Source organism: Tribolium castaneum, chromosome 2 (assembly GCF_031307605.1).
Source record: "Tribolium castaneum strain GA2 chromosome 2, icTriCast1.1, whole genome shotgun sequence".
Classification (NCBI taxonomy): domain Eukaryota; kingdom Metazoa; phylum Arthropoda; class Insecta; order Coleoptera; family Tenebrionidae; genus Tribolium; species Tribolium castaneum.
This window is the reverse complement of record NC_087395.1, coordinates 23715629-23732977: the sequence shown is the minus strand read 5'-3', so window position 1 is coordinate 23732977 and position 17349 is coordinate 23715629. Positions and strand designations below refer to the sequence as shown.

The window sequence follows — 17349 nt, the reverse complement described above, 5'->3', positions numbered from 1 at the left end:
CTGGTTCCGTAGTGTAGCGGTTATCACGTCTGCTTTACACGCAGAAGGTCCCCGGTTCGATCCCGGGCGGAACCACTTTTTTTTTTTTGTTTGCGGTTAATAAAACAACTTGTTTCAACGAAATTTTTATTTCTAAGTACATGAATATTGAAAAAAGATAATTTAACAGTATACAAATTACTCGCAATTATATACAATTTTCCCTTATTCGCTGGTAACTTTATTTCTTACACTACATAACATAAATAATTAGCAATTAAATTAAAGAACAGTGACTAGAAAAACGAATATTAAGTAATAGTCAAGTACAAAATAATAAATCACTTGTTCATTGTAATACTTGCAAATTGTCATAAAAACATTAATACAAAAGCCTTTCGGGCCACAACACGAACAACAACAAAGTACCCCAAAAACATGGACCACATCTCCGCCCCACGGACGGCCAGCTCGATTCCCAACAATTCAACGCAAACTGTTCAAGACTTGACACTAACCGCCGGCAGCGACTTCTCGAACTCCCCGGGTTTCCGCTTCTCCGGCATTTTCAAATCCTCGATCACCTGCAACAAACAGCAACACGGTCAGAACAGCCCCGAGCCACACCGCTCGAAACCCACCGAAATGAGCCGATCCAGCCCGAACAGCAGCCCCTCCTCGTGGTTCCCCTGCACCCACGGCCGCCTGTGGTCGACCACCGTCCCCTCGGGCAGCTTATTCGTCTTGGCGAAGTCGATCAGCCACACCCCGACCTTCGCATCGTCGTAGATGATGAAGAGACTGCTCCCGACCACTTCCCGCGTCTTGAAATACTCCGCTTGTTCGATCTTACTCCTAATTTCGCACAGTCTTGCGAGCAGTCTTTGCCTGACATCCTCCCGCCCGCCCAGGAACATGTCCAAAGTGTTGAACACCTCTTGACTCGACTTGACTTTCTTGAGATCTGTGACCGGGGGCGAGCCCCGACACTTCATCGCCTCGATCCGGAAGCCGTGACTGCACGTCGACGACTGCAGCTCCCGGAACTGCATGTACCGCAGCTTGGTGACGGCCTGCTGCCGGTGCTCCTCCTCGGTGGGGGCGCTCGGGTCGATGGCCACCATCTTCTGGTAGAGGTCCGAGCGCGCCGCCTTCTTCTCCACCTCCGACTCGAGGAACGTCCGCGTCCCCATCTTTATGTCGACCACGTAGGGGTCCTGGAAGCCGTGCAGGAGGTCCTGCAGCTCGATGAATTTCTCGCCTTGGTACTCCACCTCCCGGTAGTACTTGGGGATGATGTCGCACAGGACCGGGTCCTGCGACAGCTCCTCGTAGACGCCGCGTTCGGTGTCTTCGGCGCCCCCCGACCGCTTCTTCCACACAGTGCCGGGCCCGGCTGGGGCCAAACTGTCAGGGTGGCCGCTTAATTGAAACCAGTTGCTGCTGCGACTTTTCAATAGGACGTCGCTGGCCGGAGCGCTGAGGTCTAGCGCGTTCTGCAATAACAAAAAATTTCGTAATGCGAGCAAAACAAGCGTGATTTTTGACGATCTTCACGTGATTCAATTACTAATCTCTCTAATTACGTGCTGGCGGTGTCGTTAACCCGGCCACAGAAACAAAATATTAAAAGGGACGCGAAATGGCACGAACGAATGTATTAGATATTGAAGGAAGCTTTTAAAAACATATTTTATCGTTACTTTGCAATAAAATCGCAGTGTGCCTTGAATATTTGAAATGTTGCGTAAAATTTCTGGTTTCGGATAAAAAACGCAGCATGCGCTTGAAATAACAAAATGACATTAACTGAAATTTTGTGCAAGTCTTAGTGTGCTCTGGAAATGTTAATTGCTAGGGAAACTACCAGAGCCAACTTGAATAAACCTATCTGAGAAAGACTTCGTTAGATTAAATATACAGTAATCGAAACATATGTTCGGGATTTTTTTTTAATTTTTAATCGCAGTTGGTGTTGAAAACGATTGGTTTTCTCTCATTATTAAAAAATACGATTATTATGTAAAATTAGCTGTGATGATGTTATCACGTTGCGTCAAATTTGACGACCGAAAGCACTTAAAACATGTTTTTACCTTTATTATTTTAAATAAGGTTGCAGTATGCGTTGGAAATAAACAAAAATATTGAAATATTGCGTCAATTTTTTGTTTTTAAATAAGAACGCAGTATCTATGAAATAACAAAACAAATGTTACAAAGTCAAAGTCCACTAGGATTTTTCGAAAAAAGGTGGTTAACAAGTGAAAAAAAGCAAATGTAGAATGTAAAAGACAAAAAAATGACCAGTGTTTTTAAAATAAAAGCACAGCTGTCAACTGTTGTATTATTTATTTATTTATTTAATTATTTGTAATATCACAGCTTACTAAGACAAAAATTTTATTCATTGAAAGAAGCACACTAAATTTTAGAAATCTCGACAGTTAACATTTTTTTCAAAACTCGAAAAATTTAAGTTGTGAGCAATTCTATTACTCTAGTATAGTAGGTTATTTAAAACCAGTGAAATTTCACAGCACACCAAGATGATTTTTCTTTGCTATTTTTAACCCAAAATTCGTAAAATTCAACCATCAATTATTCCAGTCAAAATAAAATATGTAACAAAATAACCCAAAAAGGTGGTTTTGATTTATTATGTGGGGCTATATTTTAGCTCAAAAACATTTTTTACGTTTCAAATCCACTTAAAACATAATTTTACATTCATTTTTATATAAAATCGCAGTAGGCGTTAGAATTAAAAGCAAAAATGTGGGTGATTTTATAACTAAAGAATCGCAGCAAATTTTCTAAAATCTCTAGAACTGAAGATTTTCTTCAAAATTGGAAAATACAGTGAAATTTCGTAACAATCACAGCGCACTAAGATGAATTTTTTCAATCCAAAATTAATAAATTTTAGCTCTTGTCTTATTATTTAAAAAAAACAATTATTATCGTATTGCGTCAAAAGCACTTAAAAAAACGCATTGTTACCTCAATTTTGAAATAAAATCGCCGTATGCATTGAAAATAAAAACAAAAATTAAAATATTGCGTCTTTTTTTGTTTTTAAATGAGCCTAGTATGCGCTGGAATAACAATACAAATGCTACAAAGTCGAAAAATTTCAGTGAACTACAACTGAAAGTATTGAAGAATGTTAAATTATGATTGAAAATTACTAAATTTTCAGTTATCGACTGTTATTTCGCTTAAAATGCAAAATAAAATTGTTCAAGTCGCTAAAAATTATTATTTATCGAAGTAGACTATGAAAAATGACAACTATCTTAAAAATCAAGCTATCAGGTGTTAAGTTTTTTGTATTGTCACTGCATACTAAGATGAATATTTTATTACCGACTTGAAGAATCACAGATTTTTGGAAAATATCAAATAGTTAAAATTAGAAAAATTAGGATAATAAGAAAAAAATTGGTATCAAAGAAATTTAAAAAAATTCAAAGGCTGCGATTGATTATCAGTTAGCACTTTGGTATTGGGCTAAAATTTCCTGAAAAAAGTCCTTTCGAAGGTTAAGCGCACGAAACTGAGAGCTGACTATCACCATATGCCTCGGTTATCACAGCCAACTACAACTATCGCGAATTGAAATATTGCCACCTGCCAAGTGTCATAATTGTTTGATCCCAGCCAACTGTGAATTGGTGTTGTTTGTCCGAAAGCGTCTAGATTTGTCCACTTTGTTGAAAAACTAGTTACCGAACGAGTGTCAAAAGACGTCATGTATGCAATTAACTGTCAGAAAAAACCTATTATTCCGTCCCGGGTCCGGTTTTCGTGTCGCTCTACTATAATTATGATCGAATCTCACTTACAATGGCCAAAAATTTGAGCAGCGACATATCCTCCTCTCCGCTGTTTTTGTCAACTTTGGTTCCGTTGATGGCACTCTTCGACTCCGCCAGCTTCAACCCCGCCGACTTGCGCCATCTCTTGAACGCCCCGTGCGGCGATCCGGCCCTTACCGCCTTCTTCCGTTTCCAAAAATCGCTCACTTCGATATCCTTATCGCCATTCTGCAAAAACAACAACACACTTTTATAGAACAGGCGACCTCACACGACTTCCTTAAATGCGCTCAAAAGACGTAACCGACGACCCTGATTTGGCGCAAATCTTCGACAACAAAACCGCATCGTGACGCAAATCTTACCGAAAATCCTCGACACTTGATGCAAGTGAACTCCGAAATGAAGCCAGAATAGGACTCTTTGCCCTTTGACGCCACAAAGTTTACAACGGCAGGCACCATCGCGATCTGATTTACACACATGTTTGATGAACAACTGTTAACGCACTCGCTACGAACCGCTTGGACGTATACTCATCGTAACGCAACCTTTTCAACTGATTTCTCCGGCTCGAAGCTCGACATAGATATTCAAGCCGTGCGTTTTGCGTCACCTTCCACTTCCAGCGCAATGTTTTAAACTAGGATAAGCCGTGTATACAAACACGACTTGACGATACCGCCGATCAACCACGCACAACACATTTTTCCAGAAAAAACACTTTTTGCCCCACATTTTCACCATTGTGAATTTTGTACACCCCTGCACCAAAATCTTACCCATTTTGAATTTTGTACAGCCCTGCACCAAAATCTTACCCATTGTGAATTTTGTACACCCCTGCACCAAAACTCTACCCATTTTGAATTTTGTACAGCCCTGCGCCCCAAATTCTGTCTAGTGTGAATTTTGTACAGCCCTGAGCTAGAGTTATGTCCACTGTGAATTATGTACACCCTTGCGCCAAAATACTGTCTATTGTGAATTATGACAACCCTGAGCGAGAATTATGCCCACTATGAATTAAAAGGTTAAAATAGGGAGTTAATTGAAGAAGTCCGGACTTGCATAATTTTTTTATTTTAAGTCGACTTTTCGAGTTTATCTTAACTCTTATTCACCACTCAAAACATTTTTCCTAAGTTAAAATGAGTAGACATGGATATACAAAAGTTGTTCGTTATGAAATTGTAATTTAGAATCTCATAAATTCGAAACGTCGACTTAAAATAAAAAAAATTACTAGTCCGGACTTGTTCAATTAACTCCCTATTTTAACCTCAATAATTATCACGGACGATTAATCAATCAACATGTCGAGTAATTATGTCCATTGTGAATTTTGGCCAGCCCTGCACCCTTCCCATTTTGAATTTTTTTACAGCTCTGTGCTAGATTTATGTCAATTTTGTATTTTGTATAGCCCTCAACGAGAATTATGCCCGTTGTGAATTTTGTACAACCCTGTGACCAGATTGATTTAAAATTTTTGTTGGTCCCAGATTTATTCGCCGACCAAAACTCTCTATCTTATCAGAAATTACCAATATTCGGATAATGCAAGTTAAATTATTTGTATTTAAATTTTTATTTAAATGTAATTAAAAATATATATAAAAAAATATATAAAAATAACTGCTAAAAAAATATTTTTTTTAATTTGCCGCTTATAGCAAACTTCAGTTATTCGTTCTTTTGTGAATTTTGGACAGCCCTGCCTTCAAATTCAAACCCACTGGATTTTTCACAGCCCTGCGCTAGAATCATCTCCATTGTGAATTTTGTGCACCCTTGCGCCAGAATTATGTTCGTTGTGAATTTTGTACAGCCCTGTGATAGAATAATGTCCATTGTGAATTTTGGCCAGCCCTGCACCCTGCCCATTTTGAATTTTTTTACAGCTCTGTGCTAGATTTATGTCACTTTTGTATTTTGTACAGCCCTCAACGAGAATTATGCCCGTTGTGAATTTTGTGCAACCCTGTGAAGAGATTGATTTAAAATTTTTGTTGGTCCCAGATTTATTCGCCGACCAAAACTCTCTATCTTATCAGAAATTACCAATATTCGGGTAATGCAAGTTAAATTATTTGTATTTAAATTTTTATTTAAATGTAATTAAAAATATATATAAAAAATAAATAAAAATAACTGCTAAAAAAATATATTTTTTAATTTGCCGCTCATAGCAAACTTCAGTATTCGTTCTTTTGTGAATTTTGGACAGCCCTGCCACCAAATTCAAACCCACTTTGGATTTTTCACAGCCCTGCGCTAGAATCATCTCCATTGTGAATTTTGTGCACCCTTGCGCCAGAATTATGTCCGTTGTGAATTTTGTACAGCCCTGTGATAGAATAATGTCCATTGTGAATTTTGGGCAGCCCTGCGCCAAAATTCGGTGACTAACAGCCCACTTGCGTTTTTCTCCATTTAGGGAGTTTATTTGTGGCCAAATAAAGCGTCGCCTGACCCCGTTTATCGTATCATTAATTTTTTTTTAGGCGAATTAAGCCACATGTAAGGAACTGGTTTTAACAATTGAGCAATGTTTACGTTTGTGTGTAAACAAAGCAGAAAAAATTGTCAAAATACTGGTGTGTGCTACGGTTGTTAATTTTTGCGTCAGTTCATTTTGAAAGGATTAAAGTTCACTTGCACTCTCTTAAATTTAGCTTTTATCGAAATTGGGATTGAGTTGTGTGTCAAATGTCAGATTGTGGTCATTTCTGTGAATCATGACAGAGTTTTGGTCCAAAGATCGGGTTCGAAACTGTGTCGGTGGAGTTTCGGGCGGTCAGTATCACAAACGATGGAAAAAATCTATAATTTTGTGGAAAAATTTCAAATTTTAGAAAATGATGCTCAAATCTGTTGTAATTGCGGTAATTACTCCAATTCTCCCGCGGGCCTTACGTAATTAAGCGGAAAATTTCAAACCGAACGAGTTTTCCGTTTTCTGATAAAGTCTATATTGCGGGCAACACGTTGGGCGCCAAATTTTCGAGTTTGTTATTGATTTATTAACCAAACTCATTAATCCATTTTAAGTAAAATCGAACCAATAACAAAAACAACTGTCGAAATATCACAGCTTACTATGATGATTCTGTTGTAAAATTGCAGTTGTCAACTGTTGCCGGGCGCTGGAACTGTCATTAGAAAGAAAACAAGTAGGCGTGGGTACGGCGAATTCGTAAAATCCATCAACTGTCACTATTAAAATCTCAAAATCAAGTACACATCACCAATTAATTTTTTTATTGAACACTAATATGCACACAAATTGGGCGCCACACTTTCAAACAGATAGCAATTAATTAGCTTTATTAATTTATTTTATTTGTCGTTTCTTAATGAAACTAATTAGCCTTATCTTGCCATGTTCATGGTTCAGTACGCGTGTCGGGCGCCAAAATTCGGCCACGTGTTGGGCGTCTTTGGCCCATTCTATAGCCCCGGCCCCACGTTGGGCGCCAGGTTGGGTCGCGCCTATTTGCCCAATTGTTTCGACCGCGCTAACTCGAAACAAAAACACAGGAAGATTTTCCCTGTAACAATCATCCATTGTTTATTGATTAGCTTACTTCACACTTGTGAAAAAATTGATGTCAATGGTGTTCACACGAAAAGCGCGCAAATTCTTCGTAAAAATAGTTTCGAGGCGCCGTTAATTCCTATTCAAACAGTTTACGCCTGACTCACATTTTTACCTTCACGTCCCTACGTCAACAAACCGAATTTCCAATTTAGATTTCGATTAAAATAAAATTTTTCAAAAGCCGTATCACCTCAATTACCATAAATCAGCATTAAATAGTGATTCACGCGCGATAAAAATAAAAAAGGGTCAAAAGTATCAAATCACACCTGTTGTGATTTGGTCGGTTTTGTGGCGCCCAACGTGGGGCGCGTAGGTGGCCATTACCCCGCATGTTTTGCGTTCAAATTAGGTGCTTGTGGTGAAATACGTCATTGTGTAATTACGTATGCGGGATACGTCGGCTTGCTGCGATTTCCGTATTGAAAATCCTTCCGAGCCAACTGACGGAAAAACACGGACCGTACCAGGAAGACGATTTCTTATCACCGAACGCTGATAAGGCGAATTCGCGTGCTTATTGTTCGGTTTAAATGATAAACAAACGGTAGAATTTCAAGGGTTTTTTGACCAGGAGCGGAATCTGGGTCTGGGTTCCGCGTCCGGTTCGACTTTCATTCAGGTCAGTTGAGCTCGAGATCCATTTTAACCGTCACCTTCGTGCCGGTGATGAGATCTTCGGTTATTTAATTGCGCCGGCTGGTAATTTCGCGTTTTCCGGTCAAGGAAATGCTAAATTGGACGAGCGAATGTTTGCTGCGCCAACAATGCAACGGATAAAAATTCATTTATGTCAGAAAATTATTTATAGACTGAAGGATACGCTAAAGTAATGGGAGGAATTAAAAATGTGACACGGCGGATTTTTTTCGAAACTTGGAGAAAGGACAAGGTGAAGCGAAATTTTATGTGCGATTTGATACGAAATGTCCAGTGACCTGACCTAACCTAACGTAAAACAATACATATTCAAATTCGTTTTAAATTTAACACAAGGCCGATGTTTTCAACGTACGCACGTTGCACGTATTGATAAACAATTGTACCGAAATTTTCCAACTGAATGAAATTGCCACAAAATTTCGAATATTACTTTAGTCCCGTGTGACATACATATTTTTCCTACCAAATGTAAAGAATGAAATTTTAATTCTTTGAACTGCTTAGTTTCCGACTGAGCAATAATAAATAATACAAGGGAACCAGAGATTCCCATGGTCAAAATAAAACGCTTTAACCCATCATTTAAACTTCAAAAATTATTTTCATTTTTCTTTAATAACTTTAATAACCACATGTTTTGGCGTAATTTCTTTTATTTTATTATTTTAGAAAATAATCAATCAACGATTTCACACATTTTAGGATATACAGGGTGACCCAGGGGTGTGTACAAGCTCCATAACTTTTTCTAGGCAAGTTCTGTCGATTTGATTTTTTTTAAACGATAAGTCTGTTTCTATTACAATATACAACTTGTTGAAAGTATGGTATGAAAGTGTTAAATTACGATAACAGTCTACTTGATTTTTTTAACCGAAAAAAAATTCTTTTTATTTACGAAAATCTGACAGATTTTAAAAATTAGAACCCACAGACTCTATATCGACAAAAAAGCTCATAAAAAATGCCACAAAACAAGTAGTATTGCATTTAAAAAATCGAATTATTGCCATTTGTAATTTGTCATTTTCAAAAAATCGTAGTAGGCGATGGAATATCGACTCCGAGTTCGCCTTCATTGCAAAAAATGCGCTAAAACTTAGCGAAGCGACTGGAAAAGAGATGCTTAAGGTATCTTGATTAGTTGTGAAGTTATATATTTTTTTTATTTTCACATATAAATTTACATAAGTCAAAAACTATGACAAAAACTAAGAAATCCGGGTGCGTTGTATTGCCTGTAACAAAAATTTGGGACTTTTATTTAAAGAAAGAAATCTTAGTTGAGTATTTTATTTTGAAACCGCCTGTATATAAAGTGAAGCATTTTTTTAAAATGTTGTAAGCCGTATCGGTTAAGAAAAAAAATCAAAGTGATAACTTGCATGGGGCTTGCACACATCCTTGAGTCACCCTGTATTTTTACTATACTTTTGTTATTTGAGCGACGTAACTCTTTTTTTGTTCAAAAGGCACATTATTTTTGAAGAATTTTTATATCCTTAAATTTTTTGAATCAGCCTTGGTTTTGGAGCTGAACTATTTTAAACTTTATTTTGATTTGGGGAATCACCCATAAAAAATGAAAAAGGCGTTAAGACAGCCAAAATTAAAAAAAAAAGAAATTATAGTAAATTGAATGTTGTTAAACAAAACTATTCGATTAAAAATATTGAGAAACAGCGATTTCAACAAGGACACAATTATACAATTTCGGAAATTGTAGCTGGACAGAGTTGCACTTTGTAATTCTTATCTAAATTACAGTAATAATATTTTAATTAAACCAATGAGATAATACGAGTGTAACTTCTCGAAATTAAAATAATAACGCTTGATTTTTTTGTGGACTTTGGTACAAAGTAAATAAATAGAGTGAAATATGACGAAACGAGTAAAACACTGTTTAAAAAACGAAAAAATATGTTCAATTATTAGTAATCGTCGTGTTTTTTTTAAACTTCTATTGGCTTACATGTAAATAATTGCGCTCGTTTTTCTATTTTCCTCAATAATGAAAACCTGTTTAATTTTTTCGCAATATGTGAATTATTGACGCGCAATTAACAATGCTACTGCGGCCAATAAATCAAACAAAAAGCGAACGTAAAATAAACGTAAAACCGCCATAAATTACCCGCTGGCTCCCATCTAATAAACAAAAGATAATTGATAATCGCACACTGACTAATGATCCGTCTGTCTGCAGAACATAGAAAAACCGGTTAAAACCTCACCAATTTCGCCAATTCCTCTAATTCTCCTATAAATAGACGGCACTAATTCAGTGTTTTTCGCAGCTCGTCGCACATGTGTCGAAAAAAGTGCAGACGCTGCAAAAATCCTGTTTATTGTTTATGGCGTTCAAAAGTCACCATCTAGGTCATTATCCTACTTTTGGTCCCTCGATTCGAAAAAGGAAAAATCAAAGGCGCGGTAATGACACCTTAATTTCGCTTTAATATGTTTGTATTATTCTGTTGTAAAATTTTCCAAATAATTACGATAAAGCCGGGAAAAAACCCCGATCAAGCGTCGAAAATACGGGAAGAAAGCGCGAAAGTCGAGCTTTCCGCACTGATATCTGGTCGTCGACCTTCGCGTTAAATATAACCCGCGAAGAAATATTTTTATTATACAACTTTCGAGGACGAAATTAATTAAACAATTTACGTCACGCGGCGATTTTTTTCGTAACAAATGCGATAAATAAACACCTCTGAATATTCATCGGATTTATTGTTTGGCGATTTTTCGTAGCGCGATAAGACTCGAGGTCCCGCAATTTGTATTATGTTAATGCTTCATTGATATCGTGCGTACGTGCTCGCGAAAACGGATTTTTCGCGCCGGTTGGTACCCCTGAAAGATTCCGCGTTTATTTATGGATACTGTGACGTTATCAATTTTAATTAATTTTCTCTTTTTTTCTTCGATGTTATTGTTTGGCTTTGTGGTAAGCTTAGGTGCAAGATTTATGCGCACTTGCCGATATATAGGGTGTGCGTAAATACTGACGTCTGGCGCATCCACCATTTTTCGACCTTTCGCACTTCGGACGGAAAACAAACCGATGTTTATGGTAATTTCAAAGGAAAACTACGCAAATCAACGAGAATTAATTTAACACGGCTTGTTTAATGTAAATTCAAACATTCCGCGTGAAATGTTTGCACAGTTTGGAGCTGTCTGTCAGTCGGAAGCCGCATTTTCCGAATTTTTCACGAAGGTTACTAACGGTGCAATCTGACTCAGTTTCGTAATAAAATCGGAAAATTTCCGCGAAACTGCACCGGGAAATGTTTTTCATTCAGAAAAACAAGAACAAAGTAGCAAAGCAAATAAATCACCAATAACCAATTAAAAAAAATCGTTAATTAGCAATTAACTAGCAACTGTTATCTCAGGTAAAAATTTGGAAAGTCCCGAAAGACATTGTAAAAAAATCAAGGCCCCTGCTATCTTCTATGTTAGAATGAAAAAAGTTGGAATAATTCACTGAATGTTCAAACAACGAAGAAAATAATTATTATTAAACATTATTTTCACTAATCAACGTTTGCAGAATAAAGCTGTATAAAACAAAAACTGTAAACAAATCACAGAACACTAGAAAAATTTAGTTTTCTTTAAAAATATTCAAAAATATTAACGGATAACAACATTACAATAATGTAGATCTCATTGTTGTCGTTTAATTTAAATTATTACCAAATATTTATTTAACTCAATTCTCACAAAATCTCAAGTCTCAGTTACATTTTTGATTTATTTTTAATTGAAAAAATGTAAAAATTCAAGAAATTTCCTACTAAATGCGTAACATGCGACAAAGAAAGAAACAATAAACCGTGGAGGGAGAAACTTATGGAGAGAGCATAAGCGACATTTTGACACCATTCTGTCATTTATGACGTGCGTTATTTTCTTCTTTTTTTCGATTTTTTTTTTGAATTGTTTTATAGTCAATCTTTGTTTTCAAATGTCAACCGAAATTTTTGTTTACCGTTTCTGTATTAATAGTAAAGTTTATTGTCATAAATCTTATACGGGCATCGACGTGGTGAAAAAAAATTTCAAGCATTGAAAAATGAAATATAAAACAAGTTAATACAGATGTGTTAGTAAAAAAATCGTCGCACGAGTAAAAAAACAGTTACTTGAAAAAGATAGTATAAAAAATTCCAAAAGATAAAGCAAAGAAAATGCAGAAAAAGAAAACAAGTTAAAAAAGTTATTGAAAGAGCCTTATCTTTTTGTTATTGCTCGATTTATAAAAGGTGATTGTTTTTTGTTTATTTTTTTGGGTTTAGGTTTCATACTAGCGTTTTCATGCTTATTATTAAAAAACAAAAAACAATTGCCTTTTATAAAATAAGGCAAGAACAAAAGATAAAGCCTTCTGTGTTTAAATGTAATTTTTTTAATTTTATTAAATTATTTCTATTTTAAATTTCATTTAAAAGAATTTTTTTCACATTATCGGAAAGAAAAAGATGTGTGGTACTTAAAATACTAAACAAAAATATGGGTTGTCATTAAAAAAATGACTTACAACTCAAAAACGCATGGTATTCCAAATGTCACTATGATGTCAAAATGTACCATTTAAAAAATAAAATCGACCTGTTCGGTAATTTTTTTGAAAAGTGAACATTATCAAAGATATGAATTTTGTGCGTTACTTTTTATTTTAATTTTGGGGACACTTCCTAAGTTTGCAAAATATACAAAAAAGGTGTTTTTATTGGTGGCATAGGACATCTCCTCTCCACAAGTTCCTTCCTCCATGGAATAAACGAATAAATTGCAACCCAAGCAACCACCAAATATTTACCACAACTCTCAATTAACTATCGATTCATTTTGTAATCAATTTGTTTTCTAATTTAAAAATACACATATTCAAAAAATTCCACAAAGTCGTAACATGCGACAAACAACTGCAACCACTCAAGTCTGACAGTGTGATTTGTCGTTAAAATCAACGGGAAAAGGTCAAAATTTGATTAAAAAATGATCCAAATTTTGTGCCAAAGATACGAGTAATCTTTTGAACCATTTTTAAAACAGAAATGATCTCTCTAACCCGAACTGACCTGCTCCATTATAAGACACGTCTTTTCCACCGTTTTCATTTTTATCACTTTTGCATTACCTAATTTATCAGTTTGTTTACAGAATCTGGCTAAAATTAAACGCAAACAATAAAACAAAGTCGGTATCTTCAGCTGAAGCAATAGTTTATCGCTCTTTTACAATTTAATGGTTCTGTCACTTTAACTAAATTTTATCATTGGAAAATCTTCCACAGAAAAGAATAACAGATTCAAAAAAATCAACAATTTTCACCTAATTTATAATTGGTTCAAGGAAGCCCCAATTTCAACGTGCAAACACGTTTTTTGCGTCACTTCACACCACCGTGTTTTTTTAGGTCACTTATTACCGTTCCATTTTCCACAAAACCGACTCACATTTCCGCTCTATCTAAAGCTGGAAAGTTACTATCGGTCGTGAATCATGCACTTGTGAGAAAAATGCGGTCGTTACCTAAGCAGATAATCGTCCACATTTCACACGTCACCAATTATCATTAAATATCAGAACACACCTCCGTTCGCACATAGTGTAATAAATTTTCGCCGCAATTAAGCCATTACTAACTAACTAAATCATTTCCAATTGAGAAATATTGCAAACAACACCTTTTACGGCAACAAATAATTATTACAATTTATGCGAAATGTTTTGACAGCTTTGCCCCAAACGTATGACTCAACGGCTCTTTGCAAATTTTCATCGGATGCAGCAAAGTAATTAGTACCGGACGATTAGATAGGAATATTTACAAACAGCGGCCGCGGCCTTGGCGATAGGCCGAATTTTCGATTTCGACTTCCCTTCGAATTAACATATCGGCGTGTAATCTCATCCTTGGGCAAACAATGCACCTGGAAGTGCTTCCTTCCGATACGTCAATGTCTTGCTTATCACTATCGGTGTTTTTGTGCGGCTTTTTCCGCCCGTTCTTGTGAAATGTGGCAGTTTTTAGCGCAGCTTAACGACAATGCATTGTAATGTGCGAGCAATTTTCATAATATTGTTTTGTTTTTAGATATCGGATTGACGCAAGTTACGTTTTTAATATGATTATTTATAGCGTAACATAAAACAAATCTTGAAATTTTTATCAAATTACATGTTATGAATAAATCGAGGATAGCATCGGGCCGGCGGTGGAGACGTGCGGCGCATTGCCAACGACCAATATTTCCGGTCACTTTTATTAGACGAAAAAATTTGGGCGAATACAGTTATTTGCGCTCATTTGAATTGACGTCAAAATTGCAAATGTTTTGTAACAATGAGATAATCACAGCGAGAATCTGAAGAATCTCGAAGAAGCTCTCAAGTCCACCTTGTAACACTGCTTAAGGTCAAAAATTTCATTTATTTTCATTTTCACACGCAAGGAGGGGACGATTCAGCCGATTTACGTAAAGGAAATTTTTTCGCATCTATTAAAATTGAGATTTAACGACACGACATAAAATACATTATAATATTATTAAAAACAGTTTCTTATCAACACATGATGGGAGAAAGAAACTTTACGACTTTCTCGACACGGAGAAATTTATGGCAAAATTTTCAGTTTTAATAATTTTTAAAAAACAATTTTTAGTAGATTTATACAACTTTGGATCAGAAAACAAATATCTTTTAAATTATGAAAAAAAAATGTGTCCTGACTTAAAATAAGAAAAGTAATGCACAAAATTCATATTTTTTGTTAGCCTTTTTTTGAAAAAATTCTCGAATAGGTCGATTTTTTTAATGCTAAAAAAATTCTCGAATAGGTCGATTTTTTTAATGCTACATTTTGACACCATTATGACATTTCTGAGGTGGTGCGTTTTTAAGTAATGTCGTCATCTTTATTTTTCGGGGAAGAAATAATAAAAAAAATAAATTAAGAAAAAAAATTATTTAATAAAATGAAAAAATATTGACAATTAAGCATAATGACCTTTATATTTATGTTTTTGACTTATTTTATATAAGTCAAAATAAGTTAATAATATAATAACTAACTTTTTTTTTATTATTTTTTTTTTGTAAATTAGCATGAAAACATTGGCAAAAGCAAAAAAAATAAAACTCTGGGTAATACTCTAAATAATTATTGTAACTTTTTTATTTTATTTTCTTATTTTTTTTGTTTAATTTTTTTGAATTCTTTTATAGTACTACCCAGGAATATAAAAATGTGTACAATGTGTAATGAAAAGAGTCAATTGTAATTTAAACAAATAAAAACAACCTGTCCGAGAATTTTTTTTTTTTGAAAATTTCATATTTTTCATATTTTAGTCATTTTTGAAAAAAACCTGGAACAAGTAATACTTGGTGTCATTCGTTTTCGAGTGTGAAGTCATTTTTTATTTTTTTAAATGACAACCGACATTCTCGTTCACTGTTTAATCATTCTAGTAATAAAAAAAATTATAAAAAAATTAAATTAAAAAAATATTGAGAATTAGTCATAATGGCCATTATTTTTTTGTTTTTAACTTATGACATAAGCGGTTATAGTTTTTCCAATTTTATCGGAAAATTAGGACGAAAACCTATTTAATATGACACCAAATCACAAAAAATAAACAAAAAAGCAAGAGCAAAAAATTAAACTCTGAATACTCGCAGTACCTTTTATAATTTTTTTGTTTCTTGTTTTTGCTTAATTTTTTTATTTTTTTATACTTAGCAGGAAGATAAAAATGTGTACTATCTTAACCAATTATGAAAAAGGGCAGTAAAAATAACGTCATTACTCAAAAACGCCCGACGTCTCAAATAGCATAATAAAAATAAAATCAATCTGTTTGGGGATTTTTTTGAAAAATTCATATTTTTGTTATTGGACTTATATTGCAAGAAAAATCAAAAATAAAAAATTAAATAAAAAGTTAAAAAATAAATTTAATAAAAAAATATTGTCAATTTATTAGACATAATGGCCTTTATTATTTTACATAATTTTATAATAGTTTCTTCAAAGTCAGCACGAAAACATTTAATTTCACACCAAAAGACAAAAAATAAACAATAAAGCATTACCCCTTATAAAATGAAACAACAAACAAATTAAACTCTTTGTGTACCTATTACTCTCAATAACTTGTTATAACTTTTTTAATTTATTTTCTTCTTTTTTTGCCTTTTTTGAACACTAATAAAGTCAGATGTCACATAAATAAATTGAAAATGACGTCATCAGTGAAAAACGCACATTGTCAAAAATGTCATTAAGTTGTCAAAATATAGCATTTAAAAAAATTAAATCGATCTCTACGAGGCCTTTTTTTAAATGACTCATAACAAAAATAGTATAAATTTTGTGCACTACTTTTGGCCCAGTCTGTATACTATGCTATTAAAAAATATTAAATGATGAAAGTAAATTAAAATAAAATATAATGAAATTTTATTTTTAGGAAGGAGAAAAAATATTGTATGATACACGTGAATAACGAAATTTTATTCGTTTCATTTTCATTATTATTTTTAATGCTTCATTCATTTATAATTTATAACACCATAAATAGCTATTATAAATAATAAAAATACGGCTTATTTCTGACGAAATTCACAAAATCACAAAAACATGCTAAAGCGCCCGAAAAAAGCACCGAACTTTTCACAAAGTTTTATTCATTTTTGACGATTTTCGGTCCAATTTACCGAAGAAAAGTGAAAATAAAACCTTTAGCCCAAGAATCTCGTGATTGCGTTGGTAATGTTTTCGGGGTAATGTAACATCAATTGACGTGTCGTGATCTAAAAATAAAGTCGTATGTGTGCGTAAAAGGCTGAAGAATCGTCCGATTACAAAGCGCATTAAGCGCAATTTTGGACATTATTAGTAATAACGCCAATTACGGCGTGAATAATAATCCTTTAAAGTTTTGCGGTTGTCATCTTGTGAGGTCCCAAAGTCGGCCCGTGAATCACTTATTCAAGGAACGAAAATTTCGGCTCGTCAATTATTGCGCAATTTTCGCCATTCCTAATTATTATATTTCATTACAAACCGTGTAATAATAGTAATTACATATTTCACCGATAATTGCATCCACGAGTACCTGTCTCCCATCAACAAATGACGTTAGTACACCTCTGTTTATTTATTGCCATCCAAGATGCAATTTCCGCAATCGTGTTTTCGCTCACGTAGAATTCAGCGTCTTTGACTCATCGAAAAACCGATCCGTAGTA

At 34.6% G+C, this 17349-nt stretch overlaps 1 protein-coding gene and 1 non-coding gene across 8 annotated transcripts in view; one reads left to right on the top strand and one right to left on the bottom strand.

The window, feature by feature from the left end:
* The first annotated feature begins 2 nt into the window (after nt 1-2).
* On the top strand, nt 3-75 carry TRNAV-UAC (transfer RNA valine (anticodon UAC)). Its single transcript has one exon. It is a non-coding gene; the product is annotated as a tRNA-Val (tRNA).
* A 34-nt stretch (nt 76-109) lies between these two features.
* The window catches only part of IP3K1 (Inositol 1,4,5-triphosphate kinase 1), a 40043-nt gene continuing 22803 nt past the window's right edge, over nt 110-17349 (bottom strand). For 5 of the 7 annotated variants that reach the window (XM_064355084.1, XM_064355085.1, XM_967994.5 and 2 more), the window contains 3 exons: nt 3828-4028; nt 621-1475; nt 110-563 (listed from right to left, as the gene is read on the bottom strand). In XM_064355084.1, coding sequence (XP_064211154.1) covers nt 480-563; nt 621-1475; nt 3828-4028 — 1140 coding nt within the window. In that variant the 3' untranslated portion in view covers nt 110-479. Of the gene's footprint in view, nt 564-620; nt 1476-3827; nt 4029-4165; nt 4393-13419; nt 13549-17349 lie in introns of those variants that run through there. The other 2 variants (XM_015983587.2, XM_008200031.3) reach the window with 2 other exon arrangements.